Source organism: Pleurodeles waltl, chromosome 2_1, assembly GCF_031143425.1.
Source record: "Pleurodeles waltl isolate 20211129_DDA chromosome 2_1, aPleWal1.hap1.20221129, whole genome shotgun sequence".
Classification (NCBI taxonomy): Eukaryota; Metazoa; Chordata; class Amphibia; order Caudata; family Salamandridae; genus Pleurodeles; species Pleurodeles waltl.
The window spans coordinates 193878234-193896756 of NC_090438.1; the positions used below are offsets into that span (position 1 = coordinate 193878234).

Genomic DNA, 18523 nt, shown 5'->3' on the forward strand with positions numbered 1-18523 from the left:
ATTCTTAGCGTTTATAAAACGTCCCTTTTCTACCACACCCATAATGTTTTTCTTGATTGTATTGCCTTTAGGAGGAAGTTGTCTTGCATTTACAATGCTTTCATCTGCAAAATTAGATTTAAAATATGGGAGAGTATGTATTCAAACAGGATGAAATGTAGGTACCCCGTTGAATCAAAGATAAATTACAACTTTTGTCCTAACTTGAAAAAAAAAAAAAATAGTGCATTGGCTTATGAGTTAGTGATGATGGGACCCTTTGGATTCCTGATGGACTCTGTAGAACTGTGACATAATGGGTAAGGAATGGTGAATAGATTTAATGTTTAGATTAAAGAATAAGGATGTGTAAGCCCAAGCTCCATGTATGGAGTGGTCATTTACTAGTGCCTAGGCTGGGTACGGTGCTACAACCAGGAACAAGATAGGGGATACGTAACCCGAACAACCAACAATGCTGTCCCAGAGAGTTTGTCTGTGGTCCAGCAAACTGCTTGTGCTTGCCACACATGCCTCAGTCGAAGAAAAGATCAACATTTGGCATATGTAGAGTCAAAGCAACAATCCAACCTGTGCCAAGCTTTCGGAGAAGACTAAAGCCTTACAGAGTAATTTGTGTATCATTGACCAGGAACCTGCTGGTGAGGTTGTAAAAGAGTTACCGTGCCACAATGCAACACAGAGCTATAAGATATGCAGAACGATAACTCTATAAGAAGCGATCATCCAGTAAAAAGAAGTGCTACAGATAGTGACAGTTGAGTGCAAAGAACCGCTAAAGGTAGTAGCAATCAGATACAGAAAACACAATGAGCAGTGACAGAACAGATGCAAGAGAACACTGTTAGGGGAAGCATATACATGCAGCGAAACATTAGAGATGGTGATACTCAGATCTATAGAGAATACAATCTTGCTTACCAGATCTGGAATAAAGAGAAATATCCAACCTCAGCACCAGGTGCTACAACCTAAGTGAAAGCACTGGAGTTGTGCTCACAGTGTGGTCAGTCCTTCAAGAGGCATGCCACAGAAGTAGCTGGGTGGGGCTCAGTATAACTCAAAAGGTCTTCTAGAAGTTGAAGGGTTCCAATGACCACAAAGAAAGAGGCCACAAGACTTCAAATTATTTGTGATGACCCTTTTGCCAGCACATTTCAGGGCCTCAGAGGTAATGTGAGTGAAGCAGGTCCCAGCGAACAGCAGAGGTTGCTGGAGAGAACCCCACTTTCAATGTCAGCAAGTTCCACACATGGTTGTAATGTTGCCTTCTTTTTTAAACCACCACTTCCATTTGATACATCCAAAAAACTAAAAATTGGTTGATTATTTCATTGATGCACTGTAAGAAACAGACAACAAAAAGTTTTTCAAATACCTCAAGAATCCTGCTGGTGAAGGAGTAAAAGAAGTGATAAAGAAAGTATCACATGCTGATGAAGTATCATATCGTAAAATCAAAGAAGCGCTAAATCTTAAATTCAATCCAATGGCGAATGTTGATTATGAAAGATACAAAAGATATATTTTCAGTCAGGAAGAACAACAAGTTGGGTAAACAATCAACAAATTTGTTGAGAGACTTGATACGCTCATCAAACATTGTAAGTTCAATTAATTCAATTATGAAGAAGCTATGATAGTTGTTTGTCAGATTCATTCAGATGATGAATGCTGAGAGAAACACTTAGTTCTGGAGCCAGTACTCATGGCTGCCAGAGCTGAGGCAGGTGCAGATCAACAAGCTGCTGACATGGAGGCTGGAGGGCAGTCATGAATGTGAAAAGAAAGCAAAAACACAAGGCTGAAGGACACAAAGTGATGTCTCCAAAGAAAATGTAACTGTGGTTCAGATGCGGATTGTTGTTTAACCATGAAGGTAAATGTACTGCCATTGGACAAATATGCAGGGCCAGCAGGAAAGATATCTATTTGATAACGGTTTGCAAAAAACTAAGGCCATCATTACTACTTCAGCGGTCTTTTGGAAAGACCACCATCATCACGGGTGCCCAGAGACCGCCGTATTAGGACTTACCCAAGGATTTCCACCCATTTAGGGCAGAACTCTGGCAGCGGGTGAGAGGCGGTTCCACCGCCAGCACCGCCGTGCCAAAAGGAGTCCGCCCGCCATATTACAAGATGTAATACTGCAGGGCGGTTCCTGCACAGCGGTGTGGCCTGGCGGTGGAAACCATCCCCTCCCAGACGACCACCTCACCCAGGGAGGTAGGTGGACTATCTGAAAGGTGGGAGGATGAGGGGGTGGCATTGTGTGCATGTGTGTGCATGTATGTGTAGCGGTATATGTGTGTGTGAGTGTGTGTATGCATGTGTGTGTGGAGGGTATGTGTATCTGAATGGAAGCGGAGGCAAGGTGTGTTGGGGTGTGAGTGAGTAAGTGTGTGTATTGGGATGCATGTGAGTAGGTGTGTTTGTATTGGTGCGTGCAAACGAGTGGAAGTGTATGTCAGGGAGTGTGTTGATGAGTGGGGATGTATGTCAGGGAGTGTGTTGATGAATGGGGGTGTATGTTAGGGAGTGCGTTGATGAGTGGGGCTGTGTGTATGAAGGTGTGCAGGTAACTGGGGATTCGTGTTCCCATGACAGGAATGGCGATTCCCGTCACCAGGTGCGCTACTGCCAGGGTTTTCGTGGCAGTGCGACCACCATGAAAAGCCTGGCGGTGTGCCTACTCGCAATACCTCTGACCCGGCAGTCCAACTGCCCTGGCGGTACCGGCGGCGTTGTGACGGTTTGGCTTCAGCCAAGCCACTGCAGTCATAATACGGTCTTCACTGCCGGCCCGGCAAGACCACCAACGCGAGTGTGGCAGTTTTCAGACCCCCACACTCGTAATGAGGGCCTAGGTGTGTCACGCTGAGAAAACAAAACAAACGCCTGGCCATTCCAGAAACAGTGTTCTATGCACACCCACAAGGCCCAGCAGCAACATCAGCTGAGGCAAATCAACACTAAACAAAGTTGATCTTCATCTAAATCTTCGTCCATGAGTCCTTCAGTTTCAGTGTCAAGTAACAGTGAGGAGATGGATGTGCCATGTCGATGTTTACTTCAGAAAAACATGCATGTCAGACTGGCCACATATGAAGAAAAATATGAGTAAAAGAAAAAATGATGAGAAAAATCACAAAAGTCATTCAAACATTGTCTGAAAATTACACTAAAGATATACAGTTGCTCCATACCTTTTATTATTGACAGTTGTGCATCGATAAATCTTATGCTGAGGAGAAATACAATGAGCTATCTCCATTGCCCCATCTCAAACCGTCGAAAACCTGAATATATACATGGGCTGCATTGGCATCATTAAAGAGTCAAGGTTCATTGGTAGCAACAATGAAACACAAAAAGACAAAGGTACAAGCACCCATTCACGTATTTCATGGTTCTGCGTCAAGTGCCTGTTTAATCGGTTTCAGTACTGCAGCTGAAATTGGACTCATATCTATGAACTACAACATGTATGCTTATCACAAAATAGTAAGTCAATTCCCTTCATTGTTTCATGGATTATGGGCGCTTCAAAGAACATAAGTGAAACTGCATATCAATGAGGATATTTGTCCTGTGGCTCAAAGACATAGAGAAATTACATTTTTCATTTACAGGAAGCTATTAAGAAAGATCTTGAAACATTTCTAAAGCACAATATTATTGAATGATCCACTGTTCAAACTCCAAGAGTTTCAGCCACAGTGATAGTACCCAAAAAGGGCAGTGAAGAAGCTGTATGCATCTGTGTTGATATGCATCATGCTGACAGAACAATATAAAGAGAACAACATCCTGCTCTGCAAATTGCCAACATCATCACAGTTAAATGAGGCCAAAGTCTTCACTCACCTTGATCTGAACAGAGGGTATCATCAATTGGCACTTGAAGAACATTGCAGGTACATTACTGCATTTTCTACTGGTTTATTCAGATATAAAAGATTACGTTTTGGTGTGTCATCAGCTGTAGTCCATTTTCAAGATGTCATTTGACATAACACAGCCTGTCACAAATGCTTTCAACTATAGTGGTGTCATATTAGTCTTTGGGGCCTCATGAAAAGAACATGATAAAGTCTTTGTATAGGGTTGTCAGCTTCTTGCTGATGTAGGTCTAATCTTGAATGCAGAGAACTGTGAGTTCCACAAAACAAAACTCAAATTCTTTGGTCATCTTTTTTCTGATGGGGGTATGATGCCGGATCTAGCTAAAGTACAAGCTTTGTCAGCCAGCAATCCCCTATAGGATGTTACCCTGTTACGTTCTTTCCTTGGCATGACATGACCATAGTAAGCACTACCTTAAGAGATTTAACAAAAAGCAATGTTCCCTTTTACCTGTCACACGAATGTGAACAAAGCCTAAAGAAAATCACACATTCAATTGTGAACACCACTGAAATGGAAATACTTTGATCCAAAGCAACATACAGAGGTTGTTGTTGACTCAAGCCTGGTCTGGTTGGGCGCCATCCTTGCCCAGCATAATGGACATCCAAATGCTCAAAGACATAAAGCAAGGCATATGCAAGCAGAATTTTGTCTCAAACCTAACATGCCTATTCACAACCTGAAAATGACGGTTTAGCAATAGTGTGGGCTTGTGAACATTTCTACCTATTCTTATACGGAAAATCTTTCACTCTTATAACTGATCATCAAGCGTTGCTTACCAACTTTGGCAATCGAAAAGCCACAATGCCTTCCAGGATTGAATGTTGGGGTTCACAACTACAGGTAAATGACTACACTATTGTGCAATGCCAGTGAAAAATCAAAACCTTACTGAATACCTTTCACGAGTGCCAGTACACTGTCATAGTACCCCTTCCAAAGCAGCTGAAGCCTACATTAACTTCATCTTAAAGTCAAACACTCTTGCTGCAATTGCTTTGGATCAACTTATTACATCAAAGTGCCATGTTGATACTGAAAGACATTATTGCACATCAGTTCTGGAAACCCACAATCTCAACTTCTCACACGTGACACTGAATATCAGAAGTTCAAGAATGTAAAATATGAACTGTCTGTTACTCAAGAAGGCTTTGTCTTACGAGGTTCGAGAATTGATATGCCAGAGAGTTGGCGACAAGTAATTGAAGTGGCCCATCAACGACATCAAGGAATCGTTGCCATTAAACAAGCATTCCGTGACCGAGTTTAGTTTCCTCATCTTGATGAGAGAGTTGAAAAAAAATAGGAGGCCTGTCCTTTATGCAATTGCTTTTCTCCCAAAATCGCTCAACATACCTTGAACATGTCAGATTTACCAAGGGACAATTGCTGTTGATTTTGTTGGTCCTTTTGACATTGGACATCACCTGATGGTGATTATGGATGAATACTCTTGTTTTCCACTAGTAGAAGATCCATTGTATATTAGTCAAGAAAAAGTAATTGAGAGATTGGACCCCATTTTTGCAATGTGGGGTGTCCTTCAATTTTAAAGTCTGAAAATGGTTCTCCTTTCAACAGTCGAGAATTCTGAGACTTTCTTACTCATCTTAATGTGAAGCATCAGAAAATCAAACTTCTTTGGCCACAAGCAAATGGTGCTGTTGAACGTTTTAGAGCACACTTAAAAAGACTGTTCAGCATACTAAACTAGAGAAACTTAATCTGAAGTCAGATCTCAATGTTACTCTTCGAGCTTATCAGTCAACTCCTCATTCACTGACAGGTGAAAGTCCTTCCACACTGTTGTTTGGGAGAGTAGTGACAACCACGTTACCAAATAGACCAACAGGAGATCTACAACAGATTGGTGAACTTTGTGAAAAAGACTTGTCATAAACCAAAGATGAAAAAATATGCTGACAAATGTCGATGTGTGAAGAACATTATTTTCGATAAAGGAGATTGAGTATTGGTGTGACAACAGAGAAAAAATAAACTTGATGCCCCCTTTGGTGCTGAACCCTTTGTAGTTGTGACTAACAAAGGATACAGTGTGAATGCTCAATATTCTGGAAAGTCCATTACGCAAGATTCTTCGGACTTCAGACATGCCTCATCATTTGCCAGTTCCTAATGTCAGAGGTGAGAATGGTTCGAGTGAGAATGCAGAGCACCCTCTGATTGCATCCGTCCCTGCATCACCAGCATCAGTCATGGACGCTTCCTTCCTAGCCTCAGAGGACATGATCTGGTAACTTAGGCAGAGCTCCAAGATAACTTATCGTGGAAGTATAATATGTATATATGTTTGTCTAAAACTGTATTTTTTATTTAACAAGAGGGGAGATGTAGTTACTAGTGAATTAGTGACTACGGGACCCTTTTGGTTCCTGATAGACTCCGTCAAACTGACATATACAGTATGTAGTAAGGTGTGCTAAATAGATTTAATGATTCAAATATTGACTTTGCAATTGCATGAAGAAGAATTAGGACGTGTAAGAACAAGCTTTATGTGTGTGTATTTACTAGTACCCATGCTTGGGAGGACGCTATAGCTAGGGTTTAAAGCATTGTGACAAAAATTGCTTCACCAGTCCCCAAATCAGATGTTACCCTGTGCCCACTACATGAAATGCAGAGATGAGAGGGGTGTAGTAGACAAAGGACAGGGTATTGGTACAGTAATCAGGAAATTATACAGCCACCAAGTGTTGCTTGAAGAGTGGGTTTGTCAGCTCTTTTTGGAAATGTAAAGGTGCTTGGTGATCTCAGTGTGGATTGAATTTGACAGCGCAGAATAGGGGAAGTCAATACAATACAAAAACAATATTTGTTTTTCACTCTTATAATGTTGCAAATTTAGCGGACATTTACACTGATGAATAAGTGCAAAACAACATTTTCAGTGACCGATCAATACACAAAAAATATTTGCACTCAATTAAACTAATATTTTGCACTTGTCGGTCTGTACAAATGCTAGTCACCAGTGCAAATTGTCTTATTCAGTGGAGCGCTGCGTAAAATCCGCTTCCTGGCTGTATAAAAATGGTTACAAATTGTTATTTTTATAAAAGTGGAATTTCTCCTACCCTTTTCTGCTCCACATATAGATATATGTTTTGTCTCTGAGGTAAACGGACAGAGCTGGCTTCGGACTGCATTCATTACTTTTGCATTCATGCCAACTTTTCACCTCAGCAGAAGTTGTCTCCAATGACTTTACAAATAAACCCCAGGTGACACACAAAGAAATGCCTTTCCTGAAGCCTTTTACAGCTCCCAATGGTAATTTGTACAATGAAAGGACTCGGAATAGAAGCAAAGGGAATGACAAATTAAAGGGTTGGACGTGTCTAACTTGAGAAGACGTTAATTATAATAATTACAAATAATCAGCAAGGTTATTTTGGAAAAAAGTCATATTTATATTCATAGCGTCCCTGAAAGATACGCATTCATTGAAATTACCATGCATTGAATTCTCTGGCATGTTGACTGTGATGATTTATCTTGGGGGAGATGCATTCACATCACTGTAAAGAAAAGGCATCTGACAATCTAAAAACAAACATTGAAAGCAAATTGCAAAATGTGAGGTTTTCTATCGAAATGCTAACGATATAAAAATGTAAGTAATAATGTGGTTGTCTAAAAACAAATGCTTACCAATAAATTGCATTTTACCAAGATTTAAAGACTTCTGTCCTGCTCTGGCACTCCATCCATCAAACACACACACACACGTGCAAACACACACACACACACACACACCCACACTAGAAGCACTCGCTTGTTAACGCATTATTAGCTTTACTCAGACAGTTGTGGATTTAGAGAGAATAACAGCTGTTTCAGGCTCATAGTACATACAAACCTTAAAGGACTCTAGTGCACTATAAATGATCGGCTAATATGGGAAGAGCTATGGCTCACCATCTTTGGCCTATCAGACAGATGCAAACAACCAATGGCAAATACAATAGCTCTGGCTACTTTATAAACAGGAGCACTTCAGTGACTGGTGCGTCTGTGTGTGTGGTTGGATGAGTGAGTGGGTGAATGTAAGACAGTCAACAGTAGTATGCGTGAATGAGTGCACGGATGAACGAATGAATAAGTGGCTGCATGGAGAATTATTGTGTGAAAGCAAGGATTGTTTAAAAAATGAGTTGAGAAAGGCCAAAATATGTTTTTCTTCGCAAAAATCATTGAATCATCCTTTGTTTCCCTACTCATGGATCACTTTTGTCCCTCTTTTTCTCGCCATTCATTCTTTAGTCAATGTTCTTCCTGATCCCATCAAATCTCTTTCCCTGCCTACTATTTCCTCTTCTTACCAACACACTTTACAGCACTCTTCAACAGATTAGCCTCTGTTGTAACAGTCCTTACCCATGTCTTGAACTTCGTGAGGACCGCTCTCCTTCAGCATCTTTCCTGCATGGGAAACAGCCATTACAACGCAACTGTTACCATGCACAGCCTTTACTACTCACGAGTTACAACGCATGCACCAACACTAGGCATTGCCTTTACCATGTATTTTTTATCAACGCTTATGTCTTTAACACGCGTGCCGTAACAACAAATTAACTTGTAAAGGTATGAATGGTAAGGGCATATGCGTGGTACTGGTGGTGAAGGCATTAGGGCTCAGGGCAGGGGACGAGTACTTTTTACAAGGGCTGGGGACACAGGGGTCATGCAGGGGTCCGGTTTTAGGGCTCAGGGTAGGGGACGGGTATTTTTTACAAGGACTTTGGATTGGGGGGTGTCGTGCTTGGGAGTGCTTTAAGGACTCAGGGCAAGAGGCAGGGAAAATCTTTACCATGCATATGCCTTTAACATTCATGTTATTGCAATGGTTATTGCATGGTAAAGGCATATTCGTTGACAAAATACGTGGTAAACGTTATGTGTGGCAATGGCATTCCTGTTGTAACGGCATGCGTTGCAACGGAATGCGTTGTTCCATCATTCAACCTTCCTGCATCCTCATCCATAAGATCAATACGCCATGTGAATACACGTCAATTATATCGTTCCTATGGCAGCGTAGTTATCTTAGTGGGGGAGTTACCCCCAAACTGTGTGCTTTAACCACCTCGTGATAAAGAATTCAGACTGTTCTGAACATTGTGATTTTAAACTATGAGCCATTGTGAAAAAGGTATGCCATGTAACAATAAATCTTTTTGAGGGGTGAAATCAGCTTTGTTGATTACCTTTATTGGAGGGCACCACACATAGTTCCACTCCTTGTGCTCAACAGGCCCCAGGCACTGCTGATGTCATTTTTAGCACATTATCTCAAATTGGATCATGTCTCAACGTTTTTCAAACTATTCAATTTTTTAGAACAGTTGAGCCTGATGCTGTGAACACCCTTATGATTCTTTTGTGAGCTGTGCTGCATCGCACACGAATTGAAGCTGTATGTCCTTGTGAAATCATTTCAAACTTTTTTAATAGTGTATTTAAATTATGCTATGCATTTTCCTTTCTAATTAATCTTGTACTAATCGTATTTTAAAATGTTAACGTATGTTCATTATCCTTTACAATTTACATATGCTGCTGTCCACCTGTTTGCTGTCCATATATATAGTTCAATGTGTTTAAACATTGCCCTGTATGGGACGCACATCTGTTTCTTTTGGGTACATGGTTCTTTACCTTTTCATTTTTTGATTGTAAAAATGTAATAAAAAAAATTAAAAAATTAAAAAAATTGTAACATACATGTTGAGTGGAGCAGCGCTCAAATGTCTTGAACTATTTCCTGCTTAAAAAAAGTGAAAGAAAGTAAGTGAATCAGTTTCACGGTTCTCTTTTAAAATTACTTGTGAGCTGTCACTTTTAATCTGTGCTATAACTTTGCACTGATTTTGCTGTATATTATAATGCGCTGCTTTTATTTTGCATTAGATGAAACAGGCTACGAGTACAGTGGAAGTGAGGAAGAGGAAGACGAGTTGCATGAAGATGAAGGAGAACCAAGGTAAAGGTGGATTTCTGAAAACAATCCAGCTATACCTATTACCCAGTATTCATTGTAAGACCTACCTACATTTTAACATGGCTATAAGCAGAATCTGTATGAGATGCAACAGGATTTCTGTTTATCTCGCAGGGCGTATAACACATAACAAAGACACACGATATCACTAGGGCCGGACAGGCCTTTCATTTGACCAGATATTTCCCCTGGAGCTCTAGGAGGCCAGTTTTGGTGCATCTTTCACTTCCCCAGTTCCCTGAAGTGCATTGCAGCAGGCATGAGGCTTCAGAAGAGAGAGAAAGAGAGGGAGGGAGAAAATAGAGAGAAAGTGATGAAAGAGGGAGAAGAGATAGGAGAGAAATAGAGAGACTACATGGATGAAAAGAGAGGATGGCACGAGGAGTCGAAGGGAGTGTGGCTGGTTTGAGCTTTTTTGACAGGGCTGCTTTTTTCCCCGTTCTGGCCATGGACAACACCACACATTACCTACCACACGTGAGGACACATAATAGGTTCAAAATAAGACAGTTGCATTCTTGGTAATGATGGCGCTGTCATGCAATGATTCACAGCTAGGAGAATGCAGAAACACCCTCCAGATTATGGAAGCATGGTGTCTACTTGTTCCCTCCCGTAGATATTTCCAACAAGTCTCTTGAGTATTTAAGAATGATTCCAAGTTGGTTATTGTTAGCGCGCCTCGGCTTATCTATGTTTAGTGATATTGATTATAGTATGCTGTCGGCATCGCTTTAAGGTCGATGAATCTTTTGAGTCGTTTAAATTATATTGGAAGCTTAGATATAACACAACAACAACCATCAAGCAAAGCAATTTATTAGAGAGTCAGTAAAGAACGCACCTTGACCCCTTTGGCCGTGAATAACCACAACTTTTGATTTCAATTCAAATGTTTATTTCTCTATATTAACAATGCTAAAGTCACGAAAATTAGTCTCAACACCAAATGGTACACATAAAGGAACATCACAGGCTGGTTAAACCTCCTGAAGAATCTCAATTTAATCAAAGCAACAAGAACTATGATTTCAATAACAAAAATACTAATCAATAGTAGCAATATTTGAGTAAGAGAAATGATATACATTTATTCAAAAACAGAGTGATAACTATCTAAAGTCATAAAGGTATAACTTGCTAACTTCGGATTAACATTAGCATGTTGGGATTCATGCAAAAGTTTTTGTAACACTAATTTGGAAAACATCTAGCTATGCTGCTATCAAAACACAGCAGTATTAAAACAGTAGCAATTGGTACCTGAAAAACAAAAGACAAATAACAATACACAGATTTCGCATAATGACCTAACCCTAAGAAAATGTAAGCTTAGCAGCTTCTGCTTCATCAGGGGGACCTCAGCGTCAGCATCAGAACAGGGACAGGAACAGGGAAAGGGGCACGGTTTGGAATTTGGACTATAAGATCACTAAACCATCAGAATATGAGTTCAGCATTGAGCAGTCCAGGTAAACTCAGAAAATAATAAAATACCAGAGTGGCAGTAGACTATCTGGCAAGGCATAAAGTCAGAATGACAGATCACACCAAAGTGCAAAGTGAAATCTCTGGAAACCAGAAAGCAAGAACCACTGAAAGTTCTGAGCACACCATTAAAATTTAAATCACTAAACAATTCTATTGGACCAAAACATCAGGCGAAGAAGGAACATCCATTTACAAGTACATTAGATATCAGCTAAACATAAAACGTTAACTTGGAAAATGTTCATTGGGATCATCCATTCTTTACGTACTTTCTAAACTGTACTAAATGTATGCTGTGCACCTCTTCTTCCGACCATTTTCTGTGAAGATTTTGGCACATTCCAAATATGCTGAAAGACAGTTGTTACAGAAAACCTCAGTATCATTGAGAGACAAACATGAGTTAGAAACATAACCACAAGCAAATATGTAAATTCAATGAATGAAGTCTGTGAAACAATGGACGTGAAAGCATACACATGTATCAACAGCTAGAACACCGGGGGTTAGATAACTTCCCACTGTGGCCTTGTCTGCTTGAGGCCCAGCAGAAAACAAGAAATACTCAATTTATTTCAGCAATTAAACTAAACAGAAAACCCTTCTTGAAGGAGAAGCAATTTTAAACAGCATTAGCACATTTTTCTAGGGTGCATATGTTGGCCTTTTACATGATGGAAGCCAATCAAAAAGGCATATCATGTCAACATTAATTTTATGGTTAAAGCATTTCACACATTAGTACACAAGTATGATTACATTAAAGATAATTATTCACGCTAAATTCTCGGCTCTCACATTATCTATCTACTTTAGTCATGACTCCCACCCATTGCTCTTGGCCTTATAGTGTAAAAGAAGCAATTGTGTAAATTAGAAAGTATAAAGTAAGCAAACCCACATGACTGGCACATGCAGTGGAACGCAGTAAACTTGTGTCTTGAGTTATTTGTCCAAACGGTTGGCATGTACATTTGCTGCCAGCTAGTATACACATCATCTGAAATAAGGTTTCTGCTGCACCTCTGCAATCCTGCCTGATTATCTTGCTTGTCCTTTTACTCTAAAGAAATTATGAGTTATAAAAAAAAAAAACATTTAAATTGCCTATATACAACATTGTGTTTGTTTGTCAGTGAAACTGTGCCTAGCCTGCACAACAGATTGGTGCTAGAAACCAGACTTTTCCCAGTGCCCAGACTCATGTTGGAAGAGCCTAGTGTGAACCAGGAAAGTGCAAGGCCAGAGGATCCCACACATGTGAACTTAAATTGTGAGCTCAGGGAGTGAGTGCTCTCCTCAGACATATTCACCACCCAGTTCAGCGGAACATAAATGACAGGCCGACTTACATGCTCCTGATCCAGTGATGCAGCTATGCTGAGACAATCCAGACCCCAGAAGAAGCATGCTAGTCTCTTGATTCGTCAACCACTATGTTGAGGAATTTGTGATGGGTCCATCATCTTCTGGCAGAGCACATGGATGACCTAGAGTCGCTGCTAATGCCCAAAAGATCCCAGTGCTTTGGTTTCAGCTGCTCTAGGATTCACACACCCTGCTTCATGGAGAGTCCTAGCCAAGCATTATATCTCCACTAAATGATTTTCTACTATTTGTATATTCCTGCTTCCTATTTGGATTGCTGCCTAGGGCTTCTCAGTTTTGTGTATACTCAAGGCACATTATTAAGGCAGGTTCTGTAGAAGTGAGTAGCATGCACAATGTATTTCTGTAGTCCTACTACTCTGTAGAAGTTCTGCACTGAACTTGCACTTCTTCCAAGAAGGAAGAGCTTGTGTAATATGGTAGCAAATGGGAGAAAATGCCTCAGTTTAATTTCAGATTATTGAGCACAAAAATATCAAATTTAAAAAATATAATGGCCACAATATAGATAACCAGAATTTCATGAGGAGAAGTTTACCTTGCTAAGGGAAATTGACTATTCTTGCCTCCACATTAACCCACCCTGGACATGAATCTCTATATTTCGACAACATACATATATGTGGTGTTATATATAGTAAGTGTTGGACCTGGCTTTTTGACAGGGTCATCCCCAAACTTTTTGCCTCCTTCCTCATATTTTTTCTGACCTGTTGTTGTTGGCTTTTGACCTCTGGGCACTTTACCACTGCTAAGCAGTGCTAAAGTGCATATGCTCTCTGTGTAAATTGTACTATTGATTGGTTTATCCATGATTGGCTATTTAATTTACTTATAAGTCCCTAGTAGAGTGCACTATATGTGCCTAGGGCCTGTAGATTAAATGCTACTAGTGGGCCTGCAGCACTGGTTGTGCCACCCACTTCAGTAGCCCCTTAACCTTGTCTCAGGCCTGCCATTGCAAGGCCTGTGTGTGCAGTTCCACTGCCACTTCGACTTGGCATTTAAAAGTACTTACCAAGCTTAGAACTCCCCTTTTTCTACATATAAGTCACCCCTAATGTGTGCCCTAGGTAACCCCTAGAGCAGGGTGCTGTGTGGGTAAAAGGCAGGACATGTACCTGTGTAGTTACATGTCCTGGTAGTGTAAAACTCCTAAATTCGTTTTTACACTACTGTGAGGCCTGCTCCCTTCATAGACTAACATTGGGGCTGCCCTCATACATTGTTGAAGTGGCAGCTGCTGATCTAAAAGGAGCAGGAAGGTCATATTTAGTATGGCCAGAATGGTAATACAAAATCCTGCTGACTGGTGAAGTCAGATTTAATATTACTATTCTAGAAATGCCACTTTTAGAAAGTGAGCATTTCTTTGCACTTAAATCTTTCTGTGCCCTTCAATCCACGTCTGGCTAGGTTTAGTTGACAGCTCCTTGTGCATTCACTCAGACACACCCCAAACACAGGGTACTCAGCCTCACTTGCATACATCTGCATTTTGAATGGGTCTTCCTGCGCTGGGAGGGTGGAGGGCCTGCCCTCACACAAAGGACTGCCACACCCCCTACTGGGACTCTGGCAGACAGGATTGAACTGAAAGGGGGATTGGTGCATTTCTTAGACACTCTTTGAAGTCACCCCCACTTCAAAGGCACAACTTAGTATAAAACAGGGCCTCTGCCCTACCTCATCAGACACTTGCTGGAGAAGAAACCTGAACCAGAAACTACATCCTGCCAAGAAGAACTGCCTGGCTTTTTAAGGGACTCACCTGTCTGCTTTTCTACAAAGGACTGCTGCCTTGCTGTTGGCCTGCTGCCTTGCTGAACTGCCTGGCTGCTTAAGGGACTCACCTGTCTGCTTTTCAACGAAGGACTGCTGCCTTGCTGTTGGCCTGCTGCCTTGCTGAACTCTTGTCTGGCTGTAAAAGTGCTCTCCAAGGGCTCGGATAGAGCTTGCCTCCTGTTCCCTGAAGTCTCAGGACCAAAAAGACTTCTCTCTTTCACTTGGACGTTTTGTGCGGCGAAAATTTCGACGCACAGCTTGTTCCGCGGCGAGAAAAACGTCGCACACTGACGCTGATCGACACGACGCCTTCAGGAGGTCCGGAACTTCGACGCACAGCCTCGCAAGGACAACGCCGCCCGACTTCCAGAGGAGAAATCGACACGACGCCTGCCGTGAGATCGAAACTTCAACGCACAGCCCCGCGGAACGACGCGCAGCCGGAAAACAAGCAGGAGAATCCACGCACAGCCCCGGGACATCTGGTAATCCCCGCGACCCATAGAAGGAGACGGTCCGCGTGCCGGAAAACGACGCACGTCTTCCCCGAGTGAAAAATAACGACGCTTCCGTGTGTGAAGGGGCGCAACCAACGCACACACCATTTTTCCTCCCGTAGAACGACGCACGTCTCCCTGCGTGAAAAATAACGACGCAAGTCCGTGTGTGAAGGGGCGTAACCGACGCACACACCATTTTTCCACGCATCTCCTCTTCTGCGGCCCTCTGCAGAGATTTTCCACTCCAAACCACGTACTTTGTGCTTGAAAGAGACTTTGTTTACTTTTTAAAGACTTAAGACACTTTATATCACTTTTTAGTGATATCTTTACAAATTCATATTGCAACTTTGATCATTTTGACCTGCAAATACCCAGATAAATATTATATATTTTTCTAAACACTGTGTGGTGTATTTTTGTGGTGTTATATTATGGTATTGTATGATTTATTGCACAAATGCTTTACACATTGCCTTCTAAGTTAAGCCTGACTGCTCGTGCCAAGCTACCAGAAGGTGGGCACAGGCTGATTTTGGATTGTGTGTGACTTACCCTGACTAGAGTGAGGGTTCTTGCTTGGACAGCGGGTAACCTGACTACCAACCAAAAACTCCATTTCTAACAGTAAGCCTATACTCATCTGTATATACTTGCCCTCATTTTTTCTTGTCAATATTCTTGGCACAATGTTATTGCTTATCAATAATGAAAACTCGGTTTTCGTAGTGGTGTAACATGAGCCTCCACAGCTTCAGTGGTGAGGGGGCCCTGAGCTCCATGGGGACCCCTCAGCACAGTAAACTAGCCTGAGAGCTCCTGACTGAGGGCCTAATTTTCAGGGGGGGGAGCTTCAAGTTCCATTACAACACTGGCTTTTCTGGTAGTAAAAGAGTGCCTAGAAAGATCTGTGTAGGTGTTCGAGTTCTATTAGGTAACTTTACTCCCATGAGGGGTGGCAGAGATGTTTGCTGTTTTACACCATGACAGACCTGTACAAGTCCTGCAGACCTGGCAATCTAGGAGCCAAAATGCACAAGGTATGAGGCGTGGTAGGTCAAAGGTATGGGAGGGTATTTTCTTACCACAACGTGTTGCATCTCCCTCCCATGAACTTTCTGTTCAGTTGAGGACAGAACTTCATCAGCAGCCCAACAATGATGATCTTCTCATGAAAAAGAGGATGAGCATGTCTACAAAACACAACTCAAGGCAATCTTCCCAGCATAACTCAGTGTAATGTCACTGACACACCAGATGAAAATCCGGCCGCAGAAAGATAGTCGGTGTCGTAAGCCATTCACCAAGAACATACAAACCCTTAATCTAGTTTCCCCACATTTTAACAAAGGAATCTACAGAGGTAGATTGATGAAGCTGCGAACCTCTGAACAATGAGGAGTGGATGAGTTCATCGTGCTCTTGATGCCTTGCACATTCGCACTGGTACCTCAATAGAGATTCAAGCATTTGCACCTGTCCTCAGTTCCACTTCCCCTGTCCACTTGTTCTATGGAGAAAATAGTCACATCCTCGAGAAGGAAAGACCAGGTTGATTACAGGGTAATGGAGATGTTGTCCCTGATTTCCTGGCAGGATGTCTTGATCACAATCCTCAATGAAGAGCTGTGGATAGCAAGATCATCAGAGTAGACAGAAGTTGAAAACAAGACAGACAAACATACAGGAGATGGAGACTGGTCCTATAGAAGCAGAAAAGGCTTCATAGCAATGTAAAGCAACTGTTGAATGTTGGCAATAAAGGATGAAAAGTTCACCACCTACAAACCAAAGCTGTAACTGACGTTCAGAGAGGTATGAGAAAAGAATAAAGGCAAGAGGAAAGTATGCGGAACCCTAGTTACAAACTTCCCTTAGTGTCTTTAGTGAGAAAAGATATATGCCCCAAGGGATTGATAGGAATTGGAATGGCCAAAGGTAAACTCTTTTTTATTATCACTAACGTTGACAAACCTATGTGATCCTGTGAGCCTTTATCAGACACACTGCTAGCATGGCTAAGTTCCAAGCATAGACCAGGAATGGTCTATAGCCAAAGCAATCTAAGTAAGGTGCTAATGAAGAGATTTAACTCATTCCAGAATGTGAGTGTCTAAAAACTCAGCTAGTTGCCTTGAGCATTGGCTCAGAGCAGGCTGGCTTTACAGATACAATAGCAATAGTAAACCATCAGGTACTCAGGAACATAGAGGCATTCCCAGTCATTGAGCCATTAACACATAGTGAATTCACAGCGGATGGGATCTAGAAAGGAAAGGAAATATTTATTCACAAGTGAAGTTACCACAATATGAATTCCGTTTGCCACCAAAATCCAACTCTGTCAGGCCTTATGCAGATTCCCAGCCCCCAGTTTGTCAACCTTGGGATATGGTCATGGATTATTTAATTGTCTGTTTAATATGTGAAGTGGATTATTTGCAATTGAAGGAAAGAAAAGGAAGAATAATCATGCCAGCTATCTAGCCAACTATTTAGCGTTTATTTTTGTAATATTATAATGTATTTTCAATGCATATTGTATTTCATATTTGACTCTACTAAGGAATATATTAGTTGTTATCCTTATTATCCCAAACACTGATCTCAATTTACAAATTGCCATAAATCAACTCACTCAACAAATTACTTCAACAAATCCATTAATTTCCCAGCCCTTAAGGAAAATGAGTATCTGACTCTCATTAAGGGCCATCTTGCAGCACTGAACTGCTCCATTAGGAAAGTGCAGGGATGCGTCATATTTACGAAAATTGATGCAAGGGTGTTTGCGTTGCAAGGATGATTGTTTATGTGCAGGAAGGGACACCTTCATGCACATAAAGAATCCTTAATGGCATTTTCCTCCTTCTATGTGTGCTGCAGAATGAGGAGAAATAAAGTTATTTCTCCTCGTTGTGCCACTTTTACACCACCCATCGGGTGGCTTAGGAATCTGAAGCATTCCCAGTCTTATAAATCTGGGAATGCATCAGATTCCATGGGTGTTGCATGGGAACACCCACAGCAACATCCATGGAATGTCCCTTTCATACAAAGTAATGCATGAAAGGAGGCCATATTTATAAGGCCTTGAAAAGCCACTTAAGGTGGCTTTGCATGACCTTGTAAATATGGGCGGGCACACTGCACCACCGGGGGTTCAAAAAAAGTGACGCTCTGGTGGCGCTAGGGGCTTGTAAATATGCCTCTAAATCTGAGACCAATGAACAGAACCAAAACAGGTTTCACAGTGCATGTTTTTATCCATCCATAGGGATTCATAATTGCAGGCAGACATCATAATTACACTCTGTGTCAGAAATACTCTACTTTCTTACGTTTTGCTGTATTGAAACTTGTAACTCAGAAGCCTACTTGGAGAGTCATCAACTTAAAATAGTGCCACGTA

General features: G+C 41.4%; 1 protein-coding gene across 4 annotated transcripts in view; it reads left to right on the forward strand.

Annotated features, from left to right (window-relative positions):
* The window catches only part of NRK (Nik related kinase), a 720008-nt gene that overhangs the window by 408358 nt on the left and 293127 nt on the right, over window positions 1–18523 (forward strand). For all 4 annotated transcript variants that reach the window (XM_069212387.1, XM_069212389.1, XM_069212388.1 and 1 more), the window contains exon 11: window positions 9856–9928. In XM_069212387.1, the coding sequence (XP_069068488.1) occupies window positions 9856–9928 (73 nt within the window). The remainder of the gene's footprint in view (window positions 1–9855; window positions 9929–18523) is intronic.